This window comes from Thermobia domestica, chromosome 4 (assembly GCF_964235325.1).
Source record: "Thermobia domestica chromosome 4, izTheDome1.hap1.1, whole genome shotgun sequence".
NCBI lineage: Eukaryota > Metazoa > Arthropoda > Insecta > Zygentoma > Lepismatidae > Thermobia > Thermobia domestica.
In genome coordinates this window covers 286,653,815-286,679,986 of record NC_137457.1, presented here as the reverse complement: position 1 = coordinate 286,679,986, position 26,172 = coordinate 286,653,815, and the positions used below count along the sequence as shown (strand labels likewise).

The 26,172-nt window shown below is 36.2% G+C and overlaps 1 protein-coding gene across 1 annotated transcript in view; it reads left to right on the top strand.

The window, feature by feature from the left end:
• The first annotated feature begins 716 nt into the window (after positions 1-716).
• Positions 717-26,172, top strand: part of LOC145683532 (eclosion hormone-like) — a 100,296-nt gene continuing 74,840 nt past the window's right edge. Inside the window, exon 1 of the mRNA XM_081754877.1 lies at positions 717-804. Coding sequence (XP_081611003.1) covers positions 802-804 — 3 coding nt within the window. The 5' untranslated portion in view covers positions 717-801. The remainder of the gene's footprint in view (positions 805-26,172) is intronic.

The window sequence follows — 26,172 nt, the reverse complement described above, 5'->3', positions numbered from 1 at the left end:
AGGAGACCTGGGTTCGATTCCCGGCGAGTGCTCATGTGGTTCGGATTCCACGTTAATCAGTAGGTCCCGTCAAATATAGTCTAGCTGATGAAAGGTACGTGAAACTCAAATTCAATTCATGACGTGGGAGACCCGGGTTCGATTCCCGGCGGGAGCTCATGTGGTTCGGATTCCACGTTAATCAGTAGGTCCACGTTTCATATAGCCTCGCTGCTGAAAAGGGACGTTAAACTCAAAATCAACTCAACTCAACTCAAATTCAATTCAACTCAACTCCTCACAACCCGTATTTAACACATCTGTAACACATCCATGTGTTCTAAAACAATAAAATAAAATTAAAAAAATAATTCATGTCACTTTATTTTTAGATGGTATAAAATACTCATTTTTATAATTCATTGCGTGTTTTCTATATTTTTTCTCAAATGAATATAGAAATAAGTAAACTTCATTTACTCAATATCAAGTTTGGGACGGAAAAATTAAAGTAGATAAAGTTTATATGCATCGTGAAGAGGAAGCTGAAAAGGGGATGATTGATGTTTCTGCGCAAGTCCCTCTGTCTACGCGCGGACTCTATAGAGCAAATATGTGATTACAGGAAGTGAGGTAGCGGATGAGTCTCTTTTTCCCCTCTTATTTTTTCATTACTATTACCCTGTATACATATATATATATATAAGAAGTGATGAGATAGTTGGGCCTACAGTCTCTTCCCGGCAGACACACGAACAAAATCTACTCCTGTTAATAGTATTTTTTGAAGACCCCTTCCCTAGAAGTTAGCATCGTTACATTATGGTAAGAAGCAAACTGTCTTCTTAAATGTTTATTTATTCCTTTATGTTGTGTTATGCTTGCACATGTTTCTATATGATTTATTCTACGGAGAAGGATAGTGTAGGTCAAATTTTCCCAAACTGTGTGCCGCGATACCTTGGTTGTCCTCGCTAACTTACAGGGTCGTTGCGAAATATTCGGAAAGTTTCAGTAAAATTATGTTTAGCCCACAATGCATTCCTATGCGTTATTAACCCTTTCATTATTGGGCTTATAGGCAGGCCCGTATCCAGGGGGTCTAGAGGGGGCCATCCCCCCTAAATTTTTGCTGCCCCCAAAAATTTTCACGGTAGATTTCCAAATGAACTATAATATGGTGATGAACTATAATATGATTTGATCGGGCCCCCCTACATTTTTGGGCTGGCTACCGGCCTGTTTATAGGTTATAGCTATGCGAATTCCTATCAGTTAAGCGCATTTCTACACTGAGAAAAATCCGTTCTCCGGACAACGGCATATTGTACAAATATACGGAGTCCTTATGTATACTACGGAAATCAGTACGGAGCATACGTTATCAATATGCTTCATACTTTTTCCGCTTAGATATTACATCATGCTGTTGAGGGATGTATGACATCTAACAGTCTTCTGTGTGTTACATACGTATATGGATGTTACATACGCCCATCTGTATGTGAGATCCTGACGGCCTATATACAGTTTTTTCGTTCGTACTGAAAATATGTTTATTCGGAACACTTATACCGAAACTACGTATAAAATATAGCCTACTTTTTCCAGTTATACGTTTGCTGTACGTTGTCCAAAAGCTACAAGATTTACACATATAACCTACGTTTAGACGTATGCCACATACTTTTTTCTCAGTATAAAAGAAAAGACCTGTATCATCTAATTAAAAAAATGTAGGCTTGCAAAATATATGGCAAATACATCTTTAAACATTCTGCTCTAAGATCAAGGCAATATTTATTGGTGTTGTTGAATGGAATTGTTACAATATTATTTCAAGAATGCTTTCGCTTAGGTACATTTTTTTTTACAACAAATGAAAAGTGGAAAAGATGCAAAACTTCCTTACTATTGTTATAATTAGTGAAAAGTGCTACAATTTTCACAATTTGTTCTTCGTTCATTTATATACCTTCATGTATTACTACAGATAAAGAGAGGGGGCACGATGGTTCAGTGGTAGAGCTCATACCTCTGGTTCGATCCCCGGCCAAGCAACTTTCTAGTGGACAACATCGTGTCAGTGATTTTTTCGGGGTACTCCTATTTCCTCCAACTTTTTCATCCCATCAATTCTTCCATGATCATTCACTTGCTTTAATCATCCTCTCCCGCAGCCTAAGGGGCATAATCGTGTGACGTTAAACTGAAGTAGTTCATTTCATTGTTTTACAGGAAACTAGTGAAACGGCTTTAGCACATAACATTCATTTATGATCGCCAGCGAAATACCGCAAAAACAAGAAAGCTGACTACAGCATATACGCTGATTTCATTACAAGATTTCAAGCCAATAATGATTTCTTTTAGGTGTGAGCGCTACAGACACACACACATACACACACACAATCGTTGTGGGGCCGCGGTGGCTCACTGGTAGAGCGTTCACCTCTGGTGCTAGGGGTCCCGGGTTCGATCCCAAGTGATCCCAAGTGATCTTTGTGGTGGACAAACACCGTATGCGTGGGTTTTCACGGGGTTTTCCCGTTTCCTCCCACTTTCTTCATTCCGCCATTTCATTCATTAGTCATCATCACCGTCTCCTTTAGCCTAACCGGCATAACCGTGGGACGTAAAACTCAAAGATTTCATTTCTTTTTACACACACAATCGAGAACCGAATATCACCCACGGAACGTATCTGAGAGACACATAACGTAATACCCGACCTAAGACGTAGGCTTCGTCCGGTTAAACTAATGAGGTACCCTGAGTTCTACTCGAGTTTACAATTGGAAGTTTAGAGGGACATCTCTAAACATCCTGAAAATTGCCGGTGAGTAAGAGTCTTCATCCTACCCATTCACAAGTGTTGTTCGTGATTAGTTCATTTGATTTTAAGTTTAGCGTCTTTTTCAGCAGCGAGGCTATATGAGACGTGGACCTATAGCTTAACGTGGAACCCGAACCACACGAGCTTGCGCCAGGAATTGAACTCGGATCTCCCACTCCAAAGAAGCGTACCCTAACCGCTTAGCCACGAGGGTGCTGTTTGTGATTTCATTTCTTATGTATATAATGCCTGAGGTCACCTATGTTCTGACTTGTACACAAAGAGCAACGTGAACCGAAAATGCTTCGGAAACAGTGCTGTAGATGATACTATATTACCATCGGATCGGGAGGTTCTGGGTTCAGTTCGCATAGTAGTGATGTGCAGTGGGAATATTTATGGTGGGGAAGAAAATAAAAAATGGGAATGTTCCCGGGTTTTTTCCCTGACATATAAATTCCCGGAAAGGAATTTATTTTCATTTCTTTACTTTATCTTACAAATTATAAGAACGATATGACTAATTACTTTATTTTTATTTATTATGATTTACTTCTAGATTTTAAATAATTTGGAGGTCACGAAAATTAAAATTTATTGACTGTACTTTATGTAACTAATAATATGATTTTTTAAAGTTCAATTTCCATTTGCACTAAAAAGTAGCAAAGTACTAATTTACAAATGATGAAAAGGAACCAGTTTGTGAAGTAATGTAGAAATTGTGTAAGAATAGAGATGAAGTACTATTAATACATCCGGAACCACCGTTAGTAATAGACGTCGGTCTATCTCCTGTCTCTGACTCGAATTTCTGAAGATGTACTCGGACTTCTATTACGTGTGAATTAACGCATGAAATTTCGAGAAATAGGTAGGAAGGCAGGTCGTGTGTGGCAATGTTACGTGCAAAATTATAAAGATAAGTCAGTATCTTGCAAATATTGTGAACATAAACATGTATGCACAAATGTTGATAAAATGGTGAGGCATGTGTCTTCTGGCAGTTACCGAACGTAATTTGTTTATAACATTTAACAATTTAATATGTTTATAATATTAGTAGTAGAGTCAAGTTTAGAAAATCCACCTACATATAAATTTAAACTGTTTAGCGGTGTAAAAGTATGTGGACTTACTATACCATTTTTTCCACATATTTACTTGCATAGAACATATTGTAAGTATATATATATTTATGCGTACTCTCTAAATATAATAAAATATTAATAAAATAACATAATACCGTTCAGAATATATATTTTAAAGAATCCTCTGGAGACAACAGTAATAAATACTGTGATAGAAAGACGAATTTAACTTTGAAATCGTAATATAGTAATAGAAAGCAATTTTCTTTGTGTTTGTACATAAATTCCGGTATATTCCCATTTTGGGGAATCTTCCCAGGGAATATTCCCAAAAAATATCTTCCCGGAAATTTACCCATCACTACTCGGTACTATGGATATTAGCATAGACGTGCACGGGTTTGATTCCCGATAAGAGCTGATATAATTCGGATTTCAGGTTAAACTGTAGGTCCACGTCTCATGTAAGTAGGCTTCCTGCTAAAGACACGCTGAACTGAAAATCATATTAAATTCAAAATAAAATTTATCCTGTTTTTCCGAATAATTCAAGTTTCAGTTCTTATCTGCTTATCTCGTCCGATACCAACCTTTTACATTCACGCAATAAAACGAACGGAATTAATATACTTTTATCTCTTTCATATAAACATTCGCATTCAATTTCTTCAGTGGTTATTCAGGACCATAATTTGTTCACCTTTTATCTAGCTTCTGATTTAAGACCCGGCAACAGCTGATGTTTACAGCTAGCAAAATAATAATCGTAAAAGTATAGATAAATTAATATCGTTAAGGACCGAGAAAACTCTTTCATGTTTTCATATTTATAGTGTTCATTAATATCTCAGCATTTTTAAAATTTCTCCTCTGCCGATGAGAGAATCAAATTAATTTTCACATAGATTTTGATGTACGATTAATTTCTGCGTACACTTTCCTTGGCTACTGTATCATTTCACAAAGAAATTCATTACTTCATAAATTTATAACTTGATCGCGAATATCACAATACATAAATACGATTACGAATAAGCCTGCCATCTGTGTAATAGTTTGTGAAATATTCGTGTATTTGAATGGCAAATTATGTCAAGAAAATGAATCAGATAATAAAGGATTAGCAGAATAATATTAAAAATGATAGGTTTATTTTAAATTTAAACAACTTATCAAAGTGTTCCTGTCCAGTGTTTATTTGTCGTTTACGTTTTTCAGGGGGTGGATAATCCTCAAAAGTAAAGTCAACATTCCCAAACAAAATATGGTGTCCTCCCACTTGCGTACCTCCCCATTTCCGTACATGTCAAAATCCTTCCCAGTTGCGTACAAGTACCAGATGCAATGAAATGTCATGATTTAAAAGCGAGATAAGAATTCCCATTTCCGTACAGGTTCAATAGCTGGCACTATTTCTGTGAATTTTGTAAGTTTTTAAGCAGAGGGGGGATATGGAATCTAAAGGTTTCGTTTCGAGTGGCAGCCACAGTGAATAAGAATCCTTGAATAGTTTCGTTTTGTAGACTAACTAGCAGGCCAGCACGACCTTCCTTATTGACGGCACGTTTAAAAGCTACAACAAACTTTTCTCCCAAATTTTTGCAATTCATGCAGATATTGAAAGTTTAATAGAGGAAACTTATGTGATTTCAGTGGTTTTTAGCCTTCTTCCGAACAAGAGAGAGCATATAATGAAAGGTTGAAGTCCTGAATTGGAATACTGAAGTTGTAATGGTAGGCTTCAAGGAAGCAGTAATAAATTCTTTTAGGACAATTTTCTCTTAAGCTTCCATGTGTGTTTGCAATTTTCACTTTAACCAGTGTCTTTGGAGAAAGATACAGGATTTGGTCTTGGTTACAGACTACAAAAACAATGATGATAAAAGACTTCAGGTTTGAATGTTTGCATCATTAGCTTTTCTTCCGTTAGAAATGGTCGACAGTGATTGGCTGTCTATTCAAGAAGACATCCTCTAAGCTTGAGCAGTTCTATGGCTATTTCATTGACCAGTTGCTAGAAAATTCTACAGTCCCAATAAGCATGTGGAACTGTCATGAAAAACGCTATAGAACAAATAATCCCGCAGAGGATTGGAATAATAGATTAAATAATCTACTATACAAGCAAAATCCTCATCTCATCGAATTAATTAGTTCGTTTTCTCAAGTTAGAAGCCAGGACAAGTGACTATATGCTTACTACAGAAAGTATCTCAACTTACAAGGTAAAAGAAGAAAGTATATATGCAGCTTGACAAAAAAAAAAAAAAAGTTTTTTGTAGTTTTGATGTTTCAAAAGATCTTAGATGATATTTGGTTGCACTTTCATATATTCATAAATTGTCGAAAACTGTAAATCGTATATATATATTGATAAGCAAGGTGGTGGTAACAACGGTAAACGGCCTACTACACATGGACCAAGATCACTGAAGATCCAGATATTAGTTCGACGAAGACTCTTTATAAAAGCCGACTTCTATATCCCTTTTGATGTGATTTGTGAATTCATATCACACACATTTCGGGGATACATTGGTCGCATTTGAATTCAACGTGAAGAGTTGAGTCAAAAAAAAAAAAATCAACAGTATGGAAAGCATGTATGCATCTTTTCGTATTTTCTTGAGCATGCAATTCCATATCCTTCTCTTCTCAAACTTTATTAAAAATACACAGAAAGAGTGTCAGTTATTAGACATGTACGGAAGTGGGAAAATTCTTATCAATATCAAAATATGTCATGTCATCGCCCAATGCACTTTTATGCATCTGGGAAGGATTTTGACATGTACGCATCTGGGAGGTAATCCAAAATATTATAACCCTTCTCTTTTGGTTATAATAAATCTAATAATTTCATGTTTTCGAATTGTCATCTATCGTTAAACATCATTTTCGTTAGTCTCGGTGGCTCAGTGGTAGAACACTTATCTTTGGAGCGTAGGGTCTTTGGTTCCATTCAGGCCCGTAGCCAACCCAAAAATGTTGAGTTGAGTTGATTTTGGGTTTAACGTCCCGTTCAGCAGCGAGGCTATATGAGACGTGGACCTACTGATTAACGTGGAATCCGAACCACATGAGCTCCCGCCGGGAATCGAACCCGGGTCTCCCACGCCAAAGGCGCTTACGCTAACCGCTTAGCCATGGAGGAGCTCCCAACCCAAAAATGTAAGAGGGGATTTGCTAGAAGTTAGGGGGACCCGATCCAACTATATTATACTTCATCACCATATTATAGTTGATTAACAAGCCCACCGTGAAAATTTTAGGGGAGCCGGCCCACGTACCCCCTGTGGATACGGGCCTGATTCCATTTCAGCTTCCGCCAATGGAGTCTGTGGTGTGTAAACACTGTGTGTGGGGGTTTTCTCGGTATTTTCATGTTTCCTCCCACTTCCGTCATTCCATTATTACAGGGCCGGATTCAGGGTTCTCTGGGGAGGGGGGAAGGTACATAACTACCAGTACATTTGAATTAAATTTGAGTTTTTTAAATGCCTTTAGGCATCTGTGATGTGAATGAGGAATTCCTTTGGAAATGCTAAATGTCTGCTCTCGATGAATTCTTTTCCTTCAACCTTCAGAAAATTGACTTAAACTATTGATTTTCCAAAACTCAGTGCTAGCTTCTCACTTTAGGTAGTGTATATATACAACGAAGGGGGAGTGCACATGCGCCTTTGCACCCCCCTAAATCCGGCCCTGCATTATTATCCATGCCATCATCACCGTCTCCCTTAGGTTCGGAGAATAATTGTGGGACGTTAAAATCAAAAAAAGAAAGAAAAGAAGAAGAAAACCTTTTTGAATTTTTTTAAAAAAAACTACTTGTGTTTCGTTCTTTATTCAAGACATGAATTTAACAGAATTAATATATTTCTTTTTAATTCTTCCTTTAAGAAAATGCTGACGCCTGCGCCACCTATGTTTTTCAGCAAAAGTATTATTCTTTTGCCTTTGACAATTTGATCGAACTGATGTTTTCTTCATATCTGTTTAAACCTCCCTTGCTTCGTGAAAATTAAATTTTGCGATATACAGTTGGACCTCGATAACTCGAATTCCGTAATAAATCGATTTTTTTAACATATTCCATTGAACTCTCCACATCACTTAATGTTAAGTCGATTTTTAAGGGTTTAATATGTAAAAGTCAATTTTTAAGGTTTTAATAAGTCGATTTTTATGTCGATTTTCTCTATAAGTCGATTTTTAAGTGTTTAATAATCATATTTAAAAACCTCAGTAGCTCGAACTTCGATATCTGCGAATCTGTACGCGTCGAAGCTTACCTCTATAAATTGAATTTTACGTAATATTGTCATTGTCGCTAGCAGTGCCGGATTTACGTATAAGCTAAATAAGCTATAGCTTAGGGCCCCACTCGCTTTGAGGCCCAAAATATTTAAAGAAAAACTGATTGTAATGTAATTTTCAAATAACAAGAAAAAGTAAGATAAAACGCACGTATAACAATGGTGTTTTGTATTGTTATGTACTAGGCTTTTATGGGGCAAGTAATAAGGCTATATTTCTCAGCCCCATTTGTAATGAGACCCCGTTGTTATCCAAGCCCGCTTATAATAAAGCCCTTGTTTCCAAGTGGGGCCCTTGTTGTAATGCTTGTAATGGGCCCTTGTTTCCATTTAGATATCCCATTAACTCCATAACTTAGCATATAGCATATATTCAAACCTAAAAAACGCCGACATTTTGTCGCTGAAAAAGAAAGCTTGACGTATAAAGGGCTCCTTTCAATAGCTTAGGGCTCCATCAAAAATAGATCCGGCACTGATTGCTAGTTCTGATAGTGTTGCTACTGTATACTGTAATTGTGTTTTACTCATGTCTAGACATAAAAGCCCCTCTCCAAAACAATACGGGCCTTATGCAGAGTCGTTCTGACGGGTGATTAGTGCCATACTAAAGAGATCGACTAATATATGTTTCCTGCAGTAGTCAGGCCTTTAGTATGACGCTAATCATACGTGAAAACGACTCTGCATAAGGCGGTACATATCTAGTATTTTAATTTTTATTAGTCATCTTATTTAATTTAAGGAACTTCCAAAACTTCGAGTTATAGAGGTTGAACGAATAAAACTTCTAGTTTTAGCGGCTGTATGGTCACTTTTAATGATTAACGCGGAACCTCGGTATCTCGAATCTTTGTTGTGGCCAAGTTGATAACTCGAACCCTGTTTACTCGAAAAACTCGATATCTCGAATTTTTATCGATTCCCTTCAGCTTCGAGTTATCGAAGTCTCACTCTACATAGAAATCCTAATAATGAACCGCTAATGTCTCAGTCTGTACGTTACGCTAATTCGACTAATAAACAATCGCATTAATAGATGCCACTACGGCGCTATCGAGTATTAAACTATGCTTACAATATGTCGATTTTAAAATATTGCAGACCATTTAATTGTAACTTTAGAACTGTATTGTTTCAATTTAATTTATTATCATAGACTGTAAACTTCGTGATACTCAGAGCTTCTTCGTGGCTAAGCGGTTAGCTTACGGTCGTCTTTGGCGTGAGAGATCCGGGTTCGATTTCCAGTGGGAGCTCATGTACTTCGGATTCCACATTAATCAGTAGGTCCCGTCTCGGTGTTGGTTTCGGCTGTTTAGAACCAGTTCATGGGATGCTAACCGATGATGACGGCGCCATGGAGCTTCGTACAGGACCCACTTCTCATCACATGTCAACACCCTATCTAGAAATGGCTCCTTTCTCAGACGAGACACCAACGAAATAAGTGTCTGCTCGCGTTGCCTTCTGGCCCGGAATCAAATCATGTGGGACCCATCGACCCAACTTGTAGTGCTTCTCAATTTGATGGAGGTGCTGTCGAATGTTTTCTCCACTCACACTGAATTGTACTATTGTAGTCCCAGTTCCTTACATGTCTGCCTACTGTTCGCCTCAATTGCTGCCTGAAGATCTTCATTTTGTACATGTGTTGGTATTTCTACACATGGTCTTTCAGTGTTTCGTCACCTTCCTCAAACTTGTTAAACCACCGCTGCATTGTCCGCGTAGTTACGACACCCTCACCAGAGGTCTGGCATATCTTCCGTCCAGCTGCAGCGCCGTTTGACTCCCAGTTTAAACGCATACAGCATACTCGCCTTATGTTCATTCTGTCGTTATGCAAGTTCACGGTGTAACGGAACTGCCACAATCAGGTAGTATATTGGATATATCCACACCAACAACTGATCTTCGCCTTATCTCCATTCGCATTCAACTCATGGTATGAGGGTCAATAGAACACAGACCTCCACAAAAAGCGACAGGTTCGATTCCCACCGGGAGCTCATGTGGTTCGGATTCCACGTTAATCAATAGGTCCACGTCTCATATAGCCTCACTGCTGAACGGGACGTTAAACTCAAAATCAGCTCAACTCAACTCAAAAAGCGACATAGCTATCTTGGTTATCATTATAGTTCAACTAACAACCAAAGTTTTTTATATGAATTATATTCTTCAATCCTATTGAAAAATAAAATGAAAAATGAAATCTTTCAGTTTAACGTCCCACGATTATACCCTTTTAGGTTAAGGGAGACGATGATTAAGGCAAGTGAATGATGATGGAAGAATTGATGGAATGAGAATGTGGAAGGAAATTAAAGTATCCCGAGAAAACCCACGGACACGATGATGTCCACCACAAACTTACTTGGCTGGGAATCGAACTAGGGTCCGACGCTCCAGAAGTAAGCACTAAACTGAAACGACTAACTTTAACCACTTCAAGTTTGAATAGAGCTTCAACGGAGACAAAATCTATTATTGTGAAGCTGAACCAACTGAAAAAAAACCGCATCTTCGTAACATTTACCCTATTTGCTGTACGAAAAATCAGTATTGAAACCAGAAGTAATAACAAATTTAAACCACTTCCAGTTTTGGTAAAATGCTATGGTTAGTCGTGATATATTAAGACACTGAACGTTAAAAAAAAAAAAAAAAAAAAAACCTTCTCGTTATCTGTTACCATTTTTGGTCTGTGGCTATAAGACCAGTATTAAAACCGAAAGTAATAGTAAATTTGAACCACTTCCAGATTTAGTAGAATGTTATGGACAGTCATAACATGTTGTCTTGAGACGCTGAATGGTTTGCAAGAAATTACCTTTCGTTGTCTCTTCTCGGTTTTGTTCTATGGCGATAAACGTTGAAACCCGAAATGGCTAATTTAAACAAATTCCGGTTTAATAGAGAGTTAACGGAAGAGATGGAACCTATTCTTGGGGTGACGAATGGATTGAAAGAAACCACATTTCGATATCTTACTTTTTTTTTTCTTTCTTTTGCTCTGATACCTTTCGACAGACGGAGAGACGAAGCCGTTCTGAGACTTCTGACATTTATGCATAGCATAGTTTGGAAGTCTAAAAGAACCTGCTTTTATGAGAAGGAAGTCTTTTAACACATTCATTGCAACATGTGTCACCGATGATACACATAGCCTCTTCCGTCTAGGCTTCGTGTATCATTTCCGATACATAAAGGTTTTTGTTATCACCACGTGTATACAATTTGAAGGGTAAGGGGAAAAAACAAGGAATGTCCATGTATGTACTTTATCGAGTTCTTTGTCTCATCTGTTGGTGACTCTTGGTACTATTTGACTGTATATGCCATGCATATGTAGATGTAGAAATGTTCATTAAAAAGGGGTAAAAGATTTCACTAATCATATTGTCTTTTACGCGGTTTTCAATATTAAAACGCCGTTTTCTCGAAAATGTAGTTTTGTGACATTCCTTCTTTTTTCCCCTTACCCTTCATTTGATACAGCAACACCTAAATTTAGCACGACTTGCTTGTAGTCTGCGCGCGGCGAAACATGCCTTAGCAGTAATTGTGGCCTGAGGTGAATAAACACTTTGCTTTTAGTAGGTAAGGTTTCTATGAAAATCTTGGATGTTCTACATATCAACTTGGCTCTGCAGGTAAAATTCACAAAAATTGGTCTGGCAACGATTAAAGAGGATGGACAGCCAGGGTTTGCTGAATATTTCTTTTCCTTTCTTTTTTTTATTATTATTTTCTTCCTTAATTCAACAAAATAAGAGTATTGAACTATGAATCAATTCATCATGATACTGCCATATACCAATACACTTGAAATCCAAAAAAATATTTCAGTTTGTCTTTATGAACCTACTTATTCTAGTTTTTAAGATTTTGTAAGTTCTACGTCCCACGGTTATGTCGGGTAGGCTAAAGGAGATGATGATGATGAAAAATGAGTGAAATGTTGGAATGAAGGAAGTGGGAGAACCCCGAGAAAACCAACTCACAGGGTGTTTGTCCACCACAAAGTACACTTGGCGCGAGCTGGGAAATTCTAGTTTTAAGTTCACAGTTTCGCCATATACAAGATGTTTCAGAACTATATGGGGGGAAAGATTTCAGGAGGTGATCTTCAAGTGAAAGAAAGTAAAAACATTCTTTCAATTCATGTTTGTCAATGAGAAGTTTAGGAGTTACAGGAATCCAAAACTCTCAGAACTTTGAAGTTCAATATTGCCTCAATATATCCACCACTGTAGACTTGTCATACAATACAAATTTTTATCTTAATAGGTGGTGTGGTTGTCATACAGCAATAATTTTTATCTATATGGGTGGCGTGGTTATCATACAATACAAATTTTTATCTTATTAAATAATATGTGCATGGTTGTCATAAAACACAAATTTTTATCCAAATTGGTAGCGTGGTTATCATTCAACATTAATTTTTATCTAAATAGGTAGCGTGGTTGTCATACAATACAAATTTTTATATTAATAGGTGACGTGGTTGTCATAAAACATTAATTTTTATCTTAATAGGTGGCGTTGTTCTCATACAACACAACTTTTTATCTTCATAGGTGGTGTGGTTGTCATACAATAATAATTTTTATCTATATAGGTGTCGTGGTTATCATACAATACAAATTTTTATCTTAATAGGTGATGTGGTTGTCATACAACATTAATTTTTATCATAATAGGTGGCGTGGTTGTCATACAACACAACTTTTTATCTTAATAGGTGCTGTGGATGTTATACAGCAACAATTTTTTTCTATATGTGTGGCGTGGTTATCATACAATACAAATTTTTATCTTAATAGTTGACGTGGTTGTCATACAGCAATAATTTTTATCTAAATAGGTGGCGTGGTTGTCATACAATACAAATTTTTATCTTAATGGGTGGTGTGGTTGTCATACAATACAACTTTTTATCTTAATAGGTGGTGTGGTTGTCATACAACACAACTTTTTATCTTAATAGGTGGCGTGGTTGTCATACAACACAACTTTTTATCTTAATAGGAGGGGTGATTGTCATACAGCAATAATTTTTATCTAAATAGGTGGCGTGGTTGTCATACAATACAAATTTTTATCTTAATGGGTGGAGTGGTTATCATACAATACAATTTTTTATCTTAATATATGGCATGCTTGTCATAAAACACAATTTTTTATCTTAATATGTGACGTGGTTGTCATACAACTTTAATTTTTATCGTAATAGGTGGCGTGGTTGTCATACAACACGACTTTTTATCTTAATAGGTGGTGTGGTTGTCATACAACAATAATTTTTATCTAAATAGGTGGCGTGGTTGTCATACAATACAACTTTTTATATTAATATGTGAAGTGGTTGTCATAAAATATAGATTTTTAACTAAATAAGTGGCGTGGTTGCCATACAATACAAATTTTTACCTTAATAGGTGGCGTGGTTATCATACAACACAACTTTTTATCTTAATAGGTGGTGTGGTTGTCATACAGCAATAATTTTTATCTATATGGGTGGCGTGGTTATCATACAATACACATTTTTATATTAATAGATGACGTGGTTGTCATACAACATTAATTTTTATCTTAATAGGTGGCGTGGTTGTCATACAACACAAATTTTTATCTAAATAGGTGGCGTGGTTGTCATACAATACAAATTTTTATCTTAATATTTGGCGTGGTTGTCATAAAATACAAATTTTTATCTAAATAGGAAGAATTGGTTGTCATTAAATCCAAATTTTTATCTTAATATGTGGTGTGGTTGTCATAAAATACAAATTGTTATTTAAATAGGTGGCGTGGTTGTCATACAACATTAATTTTTATAAAAGTAAGTGGCGTGGTTGTCATAAAATACAAATTTTTATCTTAATATGTGCGTGGTTGTCATAAAATACAAATTTTTACCTAAATAGGTGGTATGGTTGTCATACGAGTACAATACAAATTTTTATCTTAATATGTGGCGTGGTTGTCATAAAATACAAATTTTTATATAAGTAGGTGGAGTGGTTGTCATACAATACAAATTTTTATCTAAATAGGTGGCGTGGTTGTCACACAATACAAATTTTTATCTTAATATGTGCGGGTTGTCATACAGTACAAATTTTTATCTAAATAGGTGGCGTGGTTGTCATAAGATACAAATTTTTATCTAAATTGGTGGAGTGGTTGTCATACAATACAAATTTTTATCTAAATAGGTGGCGTGGTTGTCACACAATACAAATTTTTATCTTAATATGTGCGTGGTTGTCATACAATACAAATTTTTATCTAAATAGGTGGCGTGGTTGTCATAAAATACAAATTTTTATATAAGTAGGTGGAGTGGTTGTCATACAATACAAATTTTTATCTAAATAGGTGGCGTGGTTGTCATACAATACAAATTTTTATCTAAATAGGTGGCGTGGTTGTCATAAAATACAAATTTTTATCTAAATAGGTGGCGTGGTTGTCATAAAATACAAATTTTTACCTAAATAGGTGGTATGGTTGTCATACGAATACAATACAAATTTTTATCTTAATATGTGGCGTGGTTGTCATAAAATACAAATTTTTATATAAGTAGGTGGAGTGGTTGTCACACAATACAAATTTTTATCTTAATATGTGCGTGGTTGTCATACAATACAAATTTTTATCTAAATAGGTGGCGTGGTTGTCATAAAATACAAATTTTTATCTAAATAGGTGACAGGAGTGGAAAATAGTATCTTATTTTCTAATAATAATAAGAAAAGTGCCGCCTACAACCAGCGCTGAAGTGCTGGAGTGCAGTGCTAAAAGGGTTTCTTGATCCTACGGTAAAAGCTCAGAGAAGAAACTCATGAGAATGGTGAATTTTCTGAACAGATCTGGGACGTGTTTCAGCTTTTGCATGTAGGTGCGTATCTTGTGTACTATGTTGGTCATGTTTAAATCCTTCTTAAGTTGAAGAAATTCTTTAATGTCTTAGATGATGTCTTCAGAGGATGACTTATCATGAGGAGACGTCTTTGGTGTGGAGCTGCGATAGTGTGTGATATTGTAGGCTCACAAGGGACATCACCCAATTGTCCGGTTCCGAATTCAATGAAATTTTTATTGCTGATGGAGGACATGTATTCATTACTTGTGATGACAGAAGTTTTTGCCATGGTGCAAGTTTTCTATTGTTTAATAATTTTTAAAGGTTGTGATGTGGTTAATAGAGATTACTGCAGAAGTCCCTTACTACCCTTTGTAAAATGAGTGTTAATGAAAGAACAACCATGTAGATACGTATAGGGCCTAGGGAAAAATCGTATGGTATGTATGACCTTGACGGCAGCCATCTTGAAATCCACCATTTTGACTTAAGATCAAGTTTTTTAAATGGGAATAGGGTAATATGATACATAATTTCGGGCTAGAATTTAATCAGAAAGACAATGGTGAAGTTAGTTTTAAGATGCGCTCATTTGGTGATAAGTTACAGGCATATTAATTGTTTATACGTACTATGTGCGTAAGTCCCTTACCTCCGCTTCTAACCCGCGTATTAATGATAATAAGTGGATAAGGGTTTTGGTAATACATATTATGCCTAGAGAGATGTGATACGATCACGGTATCATTGACGGTAGCCATCTTGAAATCCGCCATTTTGAATTAAAGTGAAGTTTTGAAAGATGAAAACCATAGCATGTGGCACCTAGTTTTAATAGTAAATTTTCTCCAAAAGCCAATGATATGCTTATTTTTGTTCTATATTTAACCAGTATGAATTTACTGACATGAATCATCGCACAACGAAACAACTCCAACTTTTCATTCAGGTAATACCGAAGACGTAGCTTGTAATGGATATTAGATGAGACGAGAAATCAAATGAAAATTCACTTAAAAAAAAAAAAAAAAACGAAATATGATTGTTGTATAAATCAATGGTCTTTTGTTTTGTTTTATATTTAATTGTTAATTGTATATTTATTTATTTTCTAGGGCAATATTTTATATAGTCAGACAAAAAGTCATTCATTTTCTAGCGATTGTTGTCGATGGTTCATGTTTTTAAAATTTACAATCAGTATTGATCGGGAACTTGATTAAGTTACACCTCTTTATAAACAAGTTACCTGTTTTCATATTTTGTTGATGGTACAAACAGTGTGTTGGGAACAGTCATATTATGTCTCCTTGATAATTTCTATCATTGCTGCTGTTCCTTTAAAGTTGTAAAGTTGTGTTTATTGCTTTTTTTAAAAAAAGTACTGTTTGTCGTTTGCGGATTTCATGATAATTTTGTGTTTGTATAACACCAATTTGTTATAATTTCATTTGTAGTTCTTTACGTCACATAGGTCCATAGGTACCTCATGTACTCTGGGTTAAAATATATAATTGCACTGCCTAGGAAATTAATGATTACATGGCAAGTCTTCAAAATTCAGAAAGATTGCTGGATGCTTATCCCAACACTATTCATGAACTGACAAATCGCAACTCTTAAAAAATGTAATAAATTTAGAAAACATAAGTCATGGCAACAATTGCAAAGTGCCAGTTGGAATCTTAAAACATGCGGTGAAAATTAGGAGTGTTGCCAATTTGAAAGGTCGAATAATGGACGTTTGGTGCACATTAGAAGAGTCCTAAATGCATACTGGTTAAATATAGAACAAAAATATTCATATCATTGGCTTTTGGGGAAAATTTACTATTAAAACTAGGTTCCACATGCTATGGTTTTCATCTTTCAAAACTTCACTTTAATTCAAAATGGCGGATTTCAAGATGGCTACCGTCAATGATACCGTGATCGTATCACATCTCTCTAGGCATAATATGTATTACCGAAACCCTTATCCACTTATTATCATTAATACGCGGGTTAGAAGCGGAGGTAAGGGACTTACGCACATAGTAAGTATAAACAATTAATATGCCTGTAACTTTTCCCCAAATGGGCGTATCTTAAAACTAACTTCACCATTGTCTTTCTAATTAAATTCTAGCCCGAAATCATGTATCACATTACCCTATTCCCGTTCAAAAAACTTGACCTTAATTCAAAATGGCGGATTTCAAGATGGCTCCCGTCAAGGTCATACGTTCCCCTAAGCCTTGTATGTATCTATATGGTTGTTCTTCCATTAACACTTCGTTTACAAAGGGTAGTAAGGGACTTCTGCAGTAATCTCTATTAACCACATCACAACTCTTAAAAATTATAGAAATGTAGAAAACATGCACCATGGCAAAAATTTCTGTCATCACAAGTAATGAATACATGTCCTCTATCAGCAATAAAAATTTCATTGAAATCGGAGCCGGACAATTGGGTGATGTCCCTTGTCAGTTTTGAAGTGGATGGAGCAGTTCCGTCTTGAAGAGGTGCTGAATATTATATTGCGCTTGCTGGTATTGTTTTCCTTTTTGCTTGTAGAATTTATTGTATTCGCTTACGTAATTGGCAGGATGTGCACCTTTACAGTTGTCATGTTTCGCTTGTGTGTCTTGGTCTTCTTTTTGCATTGGTACGTCCAATGATAGGCGGCGCACTTAACGCACCGAGGTAGAGCTTGACAAGTTGCTTGCAAATGCCTAAATCTTCGGCATTTGAAACATTGCAAGTAATATTTCTTTTGCAGTCGTTCTATGCGAACTCTCATGTGTACCAATAATGAATTCTTTGAAGATTTTGATAGCTTGTAGAGTCTTTTTTCAATAGTGGGATGGGGACTTTCCTGCTTCACGATTCTGGGTTCACATTTTTGAAACTAAGAGTATTGGGAAATCTTTCCCTTTGAGTACTGTCATGGTGTCTTCAATACCTGTATCAACTGGAAGGTGGCGAATAACTCCTTTGATGGTCTCAGTTTTCTTTTTTATTTCGGTGGCATTTTGTATTTTGTTATAAGAACAAATGTTTTGTACGATTTCATAATCTTCCTGAAGCTCATACTTAATTTTTGTGTATGCTTTTACATGAATAGAAAAGTGACTTCTCTTGCTGCAATCTTTAGTTACTACTTGTTGTAGTTTATAGCCTTGAGTAGGATGGCGATCATATGTGTTTATCCAAGTTTTGATCACATCTGAAGTAGTCTCTATATCGTCTTTTTTCTTACCCTTCCCAACTTCAGTGTTTAGAGTGGAAGATTTTTTTTTTTTCTGTCATCCGTAGCTTTTGAAGGGATCTCATAGGTATTTGATGTCGGTATTGGCGCAGGCGTCTGTAATAATTTCACGTTTCCTTTTGGTTTCGGGGACATAGGAACAGCATCAATTTTTACGTTTAGAAAAAAATAGTTTTTTTTTTTTTTTTTCAAAACTTACATATGAGAATTTATACTAAATCACAGAATTTTGTTTGTCTGAATCAGATACATTGACTGGTATACATCTTTGGACTTTTTTTTTTTTTTTAAATAAACACGCCAATAATATTGTAAAATTTTCATGTTAAAGTATAAAATTTCCAACAATATTATAATCCAGTAAGGAGATCGAGAGCTTATAACTTTTGCTCCTAAATAAAAAAAAGAAGAAAATCAAGAAAAGTTTGTATCAACAGGGAATACGTAATTCGTTAGAAATATCTAAAGTATAAACAGGCAGGGGGAAAAAAGATTTTATTCATTCAATAATAACGTAAGCAGACAGAGATCTTTCCGAGAAAGATTAAATAAATAAGTCTCGTGAACTTTTCCCGAAAGGAAAATGAAAAGGAATAATAACCTTATATTGCATTTCTTTTGCAGAAGTCAAAGACATCATATTTATTTTCTTCTTCTCTTTCTTCTTTGTTCAAAAAAAAGTTTTGATCTAAAGAAAGTTAGTTAGCTTGTTAAAGTTACCTTGTGGTGCACATGCATTTTCGAAACATTCTAAGCTAAGAAGTTTTTACTATTATGTAAAGACATATTTATATATAAAACTTAATTAAAATAAAACACTGAAATTTCTCTTTTGAGTTTAATTCATTAACAACAAATCATTAATAACTCATTATTTATTAATGTCGCCTTTCTTTCTGACACTCCAATTAAAATATTTAATCAATCAAATTCAAATTTCCCTCAGTCAAATTTTTATAGTTTCCAAAAATGTTTTAATTAAATTTTTGTTTTGTCAATGATTTCTTCTATAGCGGAAAAATAAATGTGAAAATATTGCACCTAGGTATATTGTACGTATTACAAAAAGAAAGTAAAACCAGTGAAGAATGGTCGAAGAGCATTGCCAGAACTATCTTTAAAAAAGAATATTTTTTTTTAGAATTGAAATTTATTTGAAATTGTATATTAAATTCATTTGATTAAATATAATAGATAATAGGCTATATACTTGAATGTGTATTTGAAACCTGCGTATTAGAGGATCTATTCAATTAGCTATGTTGAGCTGTCACTTTTTATCATTATATATATATTAAAAATGCAGATATAACTAGTGGCCACCGGTTACTATTTGGTACCAAAATGTTCACCATCCTCTTAGGTATTGATTAACAGCAATATCATCTCTCTATGACTTACGGTTCCCAATATATGACTCCCTAAATCTCTCAAAATCGGAACTTTTATTACCAATATCTGGGGAACGGTAAGAGTGACGCGAAAAATTTCATAATTTATTTCAGATAGTTTTTGATCCTGGATCGAATGGAAGGCTCAAAATTAAAAAAAAAAAATCATAAATATGTGATACATGCGTACATATATTAATACCTAGACAATTCAGTAACAAACTTTTTAAGTTCGTTGATTGAAAATGTAGTATATCGTGTTACAACAAGAATGTAAGAAAATGTAAGAATTACAATATATCAAATGAGCTCTAACAAGAATGTAAAAGCTATAATATATATATATATATACAGTGCGTTCCACGAATAACACTAAGGTCCACCTCCTGAAGAAACGAAGGCAGATAGAAACATGAAACCTTTTGGAACCTTCAAGGAACTTAAAAGGCAACATTATACTGAGAAGGACAATCCCCCACAAGGGGGGCTAAAGGGGGTTACTGGGGGTAACTCAAAAATTTTAAATAGCAACCCCCATCGTGTGGTACCTCGTTTGAAAGGTAATCACGAGTAAAGACCACTTGTGAAAATTGTAAGTCGCTAGCATGTCCGTAGCCAACATGGCGGCCATCCGTAAAGGACGGTCAAAGTGCGTTCAACGAATAACACTAAAGCTCGTCTCCAAAAGAAACGAAGGCAGATAGAAACATTAAACCTTTTGGAACGTTCAAGGAACTTAAAAGGCAACATTATGCTGAGAAGGAGAATCCCCCACAAGGGGGGCAAAAGGGGTTACTGGGGGTGAGTCAAAAATTTTAAATAGCAACCCCCATCGTGTGGTATCTCGCTGGAAAAGTAATCGCGTATAGAGACCAGACCGTGTCCACAACAAACTCTAAAGTCTAACACAATACACATACCACACAACTAACACTATAACAATATTGCAAATACAAAACATGCAAATTGAACTGAAACCGATAGAAAAGAGAGTACCATACTATTATTGAAAAATCTAAACCCTCCGATGCTTGAACCCCGGACCGCACGTGTACTGAACTAACTACTGTCGAACTGCCAGTCTTACGGACGAGGAGATGTAGTTCATGACGACGAGTTGCCCGTGGTGGCGCTTTGGTGTTGGACAAACTTACTTTAGCAAAGCTACTCTGTTTACTCGTGCATCACTATCAGATGTGCTTTTCCGACCAACAGTGCTCTACATTACAACCCGGAACAGTAGGTCTGAAGGACGTAGACGTGTGTTTGTGCTGGTGCGTTTGACCATCCTACATCATACATAACGTGGTCTCTTAAACAGAGAATTGAAATTGTGTTACTCTTTGGTGCTACGAATCGTTCGTATAGTGCAACAGCACGGTTGTTCAATGAACAAAATGTGCGCAATCCAATTAGTGTTTCTTCTGTACGCCATTTATTAATCAAATTCTTTACGACAGGCAGTGAGACCAATGCCCCAAAGCCTCGAAACCCTACGGAAGAAACACAGATACAAGTGTTGCCGGAGCTGAATGTGCATCCTCAACAGTCCATAACAACTGTGGCTCAAAAGTGTGGTGTGTCACGCACAACGACATACAGAATCTTAAAAAAACATACCTTCCATCCATACAAACTACATATGGTCCAGGAGTTAAATGAACATGATCCCGATATGCGTATCGAGTTTTGTGAGCAGATGTGTGAGGCATTGGCACGTGGGACCATTGTGCTGACAAACGTGTGTTTCAGCGATGAGAGTACGTTCTACTTGAATGGCAAGATCCGATATTGGTGTGACACAAACCCTCATGTATTTCGTGAAGGCAACACTCAACACCCAGAGTCGCTGAATGTCTGGGCGGGTATCTTAGGTAATCACATAATCGGGCCCCTCTTCATCGATGGAATATTAACGGGGGAGAAGTACCTGCCGCTGCTGCAAGACTTGATTGCACCGTTGATTGTCGAGGCAATGGAAGAGAATCCGCAAGAATTTGGAGAGATTCCGCCCGTTTTTCAGCATGACGGCTGTCCTGCCCATTTTCACCGCCTTGTACGTGACTATTTAGATAGTGAGTTTCCGCGACGATGGATTGGTCGTCGCGGCACCATTGAATGGCCAGCCCGTTCGCCAGACCTTGCTCCACCCGACTTTTTTCTCTAGGGCTATTTGAAGACTATAGTGTTCCGCACGCAGCCGAACAGCATTGCGGAGTTGCGCCAACGCATAGTTGATGCCTGTCATTCTATACCGGTAATGACTTTTACGCGTGTTCGAGAGGAGTTCGTCCAACGTTTACATTACTGCCAGGAAGTGGGCGGTGCACACTTCGAGCATCTCCTGCATTAATGAGGTATGTTCCAAATCATACTATGTTACTCTCTGCTTACAGGTTTGCAATGTTTCTTCGATCATAGTTTACGGATGGCAGCCATGTTGGTTACGGACATGCAAACAACATGCACTTTCCAGAACAGGTCAATACACGTGATACCTTTCAAACGAGGTACCAAACGATGGGGGTTGCTATTTAAAATTTTTGAGCTACCCCCAGTAACCCCCTTTAGCCCCCTTGTGGGGGATTCTCCTTCTCAGCATAATGTTGCCTTTTAAGTTCCTTGAAGGTTCCAAAAGTTTTCATGTTTGTATCTGCCTTCGTTTCTTCAGGAGGTGGACCTTAGTGTTATTCGTGGAACGCACTGTATATATATATATATATATATATATATATATATATATATATATATATATATATATATATATATATATATATATATTTCGTTACAACAAGAATGTAAAAATTATATATTATGCTTCTTACAACTAGATTATACACCTTACATGAAGAAAGTTTTAAAAATATATAGTAGATATAAATCATGCGTATTAAAATAAGAACATAGAAACTATTGTATATCGTACTTTTTACAATAAAAATATAAAGTATAGCGTATCATACGATTACAACAAGAAAATTATCAACATGTGTCAGACGCGCATCCAGAAAATTTTGTTGGGAGGGGTTCAACATTTGGAAGACCCAATAACACAAGACACTATATTTATGTAGTATCGAATGGGTGTTATTCTACAGCCAAAACAAAAGTAATTTTTAAGTACTGGGGCCACCTATATTCTCACGAAAAATGATAAAACTATATTGTATTTTTTTCTCAGGAAAGAAATAGTACAGATGACGATTAAGGTCAAATCTTGTGTCTGCATCATTTATTTATCTGCCAAACAAGTACAGTTTTTTAAGACAGTATGTATATGTATGTCGAATTACTAGAGACCGGATGTTTAGGCATTAAAAACCTGGAAAATAGGCAGGCAAATAGGCACTTAAAATTTAAAAAATAGGCACTAAATTATAACTCGAAATAATTAAGATAAATACTCAATACAATAAAAAGTAATAAGTTTAAGTCATGAATAATGTTCAAAAATATAGGAGCATACCTGGTTGTTAATATCTTCTTTTATTGTACCTAGGTATATATAAAAACGATGCTTGATATGTATTTCATGTATATTTGCTAAATACATTCTCTACAGCACTTTATCACTACACATAACAGTCCAAATTTTATACGCTTTATCAATATATACACCAGTCCAAGTTCACAGCATTTTATCAGTATATGTAGCAGTCCAAAGTTTTACAGCACTTTATCAATACCCATAGCAGTCCAAAGTTTTACGACATTTTATCACTGCAAACAGCACTCATATTTCTCGGAAGAGGCAGAATCCTTCCTCGAAATACTACACTATATATTTTCTCCCAATAAAGTCTTATTTTGAGGAAAATGCATTGAATAGGCAACATTAGGCACTAAAGCAATTATTTAGGCAGGAATGGGCGAAATAGGCAAAATAGACAAAGTAAAATTGGCTTAAATTGAAATTATAACTACCCATATAAACTTTAAAACGTTATTTTTGATCACATCTTTAATATTAAAGAATAGGCATTTTGCCTAACATCCGGTCACTACGAATTACGAAGTTTTAGAGGGGGTCCGGAATTGGTAGACCCCCCCGCGTAGGGATGCGCTCGAGTCGAGACATGTCTCGAATCTCGACTCGACTCGACTCGAATTCGAGTCGAGATTCGAGTCGAGACACACTTTGTAAAATTCGAGACGAGTCGAGACAAACGTATTTCTCGACTCGAATTTTCGAGTCGAGACACGAGTCGAGTCGAGACGGCTCTTAAAAATCTCGACTCGACTCGAATGTCTCGAAAATCTTTCTATAATTTTTAATATTATTTTGAAGAAAGTATTCACTCAGAAACAGCCTTGAAACCAATTCCAGCTTTTATTCCTTTAGAAAGGTACAGAACGCATAAAATTAATAGTTAATCTTTAAAGATCAAGATTTAATTTTCAGCTCAATTCAGTTAATTAGAACTAATAGTTAATGTCGTTGTATTTGGTTGTACTGTAAATATAATGATAATAATAATAATAATTGATTATCTAGTTTGTATAAAACTATTATCCGTAGTCTAAATCTAGTTTGTATAAAACTATTGCAATAGAGTGAACTTCATAAATTCTCTGAATGAGCAGTTGGTAGTCTATAGTAATTTAGCATAGTTATAATTATTGTGTTTTCGTTCCCATGAACGCAATAGAGTTACGTAACTTCTGGATTATTCGCTTGCCCAACTATTCTGAGGCTTTAATATGTTGCAGCATATCACGAGCTACGGATAATATATAATGTAACATTTGTTGTACATCACATATTATGATACGAGACTATTTTACATAGTATATCTTATCTAATATAAATAAAATAAAGAGTTTGTTTGTGTGTTTGTATGTCTGTCTGTGCGACCTGGGGACCAGACGAGTGGACCGAGAGTTCCCAAAATTTGGTCACGGGTACCTTAGTCCAGGCCCCAGATCAAGGCGAAGCGTTTTTTTTAAATTTCGAACCAGGGGGGTCTCGGAGGGGACCGACCTGGGGACCAGACAAGTTGACCGAGAGTTACCAAATTTTGGTCACGGATACCTTGGTCCAGGTCCCAGTCTAAGGCGAAGCATTTTTGTCAAAATTGGAACCAGGGGGTCTCAGGGGGGCGTTTAGCGAGACATGTAGTAAAAGTAATCCAAATTGATCGACATTAGTGTCAAATCCATAGTTTTCACGGTCGCTGAGATCAATGGTGACACTTCCATCAGCGATGACTTGCAAATTCAGCTACTACTGTATGCGGGCCGGGTGTCAGCGGGTGAGGAATACCGAGACATGTATAAATAGCCCATATTGATTGATACTAGTGTCAAATCCTTAGTTTTCGCGGTCACTGAAATGAATGGTGATACTTCCACATGTGTTGACTTCCAAATACAGCCCCCACGCGAAGAATGGGTATATTAAGCTAGTATTACAATAAATGGACTGCTTGGATGCCAAGAACTAGTACAGATAAGTACCATCCACTTCAATGAATAGGTATTTTTTAAAAGGATTTTTGTAAACACTAAGTTATAAAACAATGAACTACATACAGTAGTTATGGTTTTGGTTCCCAACATAAAAGAAATATGGATTGTTCATGAGATATTGAACTTCAACTTTCACTCCTGGAAAATTTCAATTTTGGAGTTAGGCCACTTGGCATCAAAGCAGTTCACTGTAAGATAAATACATTCCGCACATTAGTAACATAGTTGTTCAGGGGCCTTCGATTTCCATCCTCTCAAATAAAAGCTGAATGATTGCTTGATACATGCTGACTATATAGGAGAAATAGTGTATTGAGTTTTCGAGCTTTGGTGCGTATTCGTATTTACACTCTGATATAACTTTAAGTTCACACTCAAATCGAGCTAATTGTTTAATGCATTTCGAAAGCTTTTGTTTTTATGCAGCTTATTAAGGAAAATCTATTTCATAATCGTAACATTTATGTACTAAGAAACTATGAACGTAAAGTGGACTCGACCTAGCCCCGTGGCCGCTGTGACTCAGTGGCACAGCTCTCACCCTTGGTGTGTGAGGACTCTGATTCTGCAGGGGTGCCCACAAGGGGGGGGCTATGACGCAAACTGCGTCATTGAAATATTTGGGAGGGGTTAAAATCTATATAAATATGTTTGATGAGGGGGGGTAAAATTAATCGAAAAGAATATTTTTTCATGGAAGAACACCTACGGATAGACAATTGGGGGGGGGTGCGTCATAGACATAAGGGGAGGGCACCACTGGATTCTGTGTGTGTGTGTGAACTCCGCGGCTAGTGTATGCGTACAGAGTCGGAAGCGGTATGTATTGTTTATACTACTTACAACGTTACCCCCCACATAAAATATAAATTCACCCTTTCTCCCTTCTCTTTTTCGAATACAATGAACCGACTCTTTTGCTGAAGAACGATGCTAAAAGAAAATTGA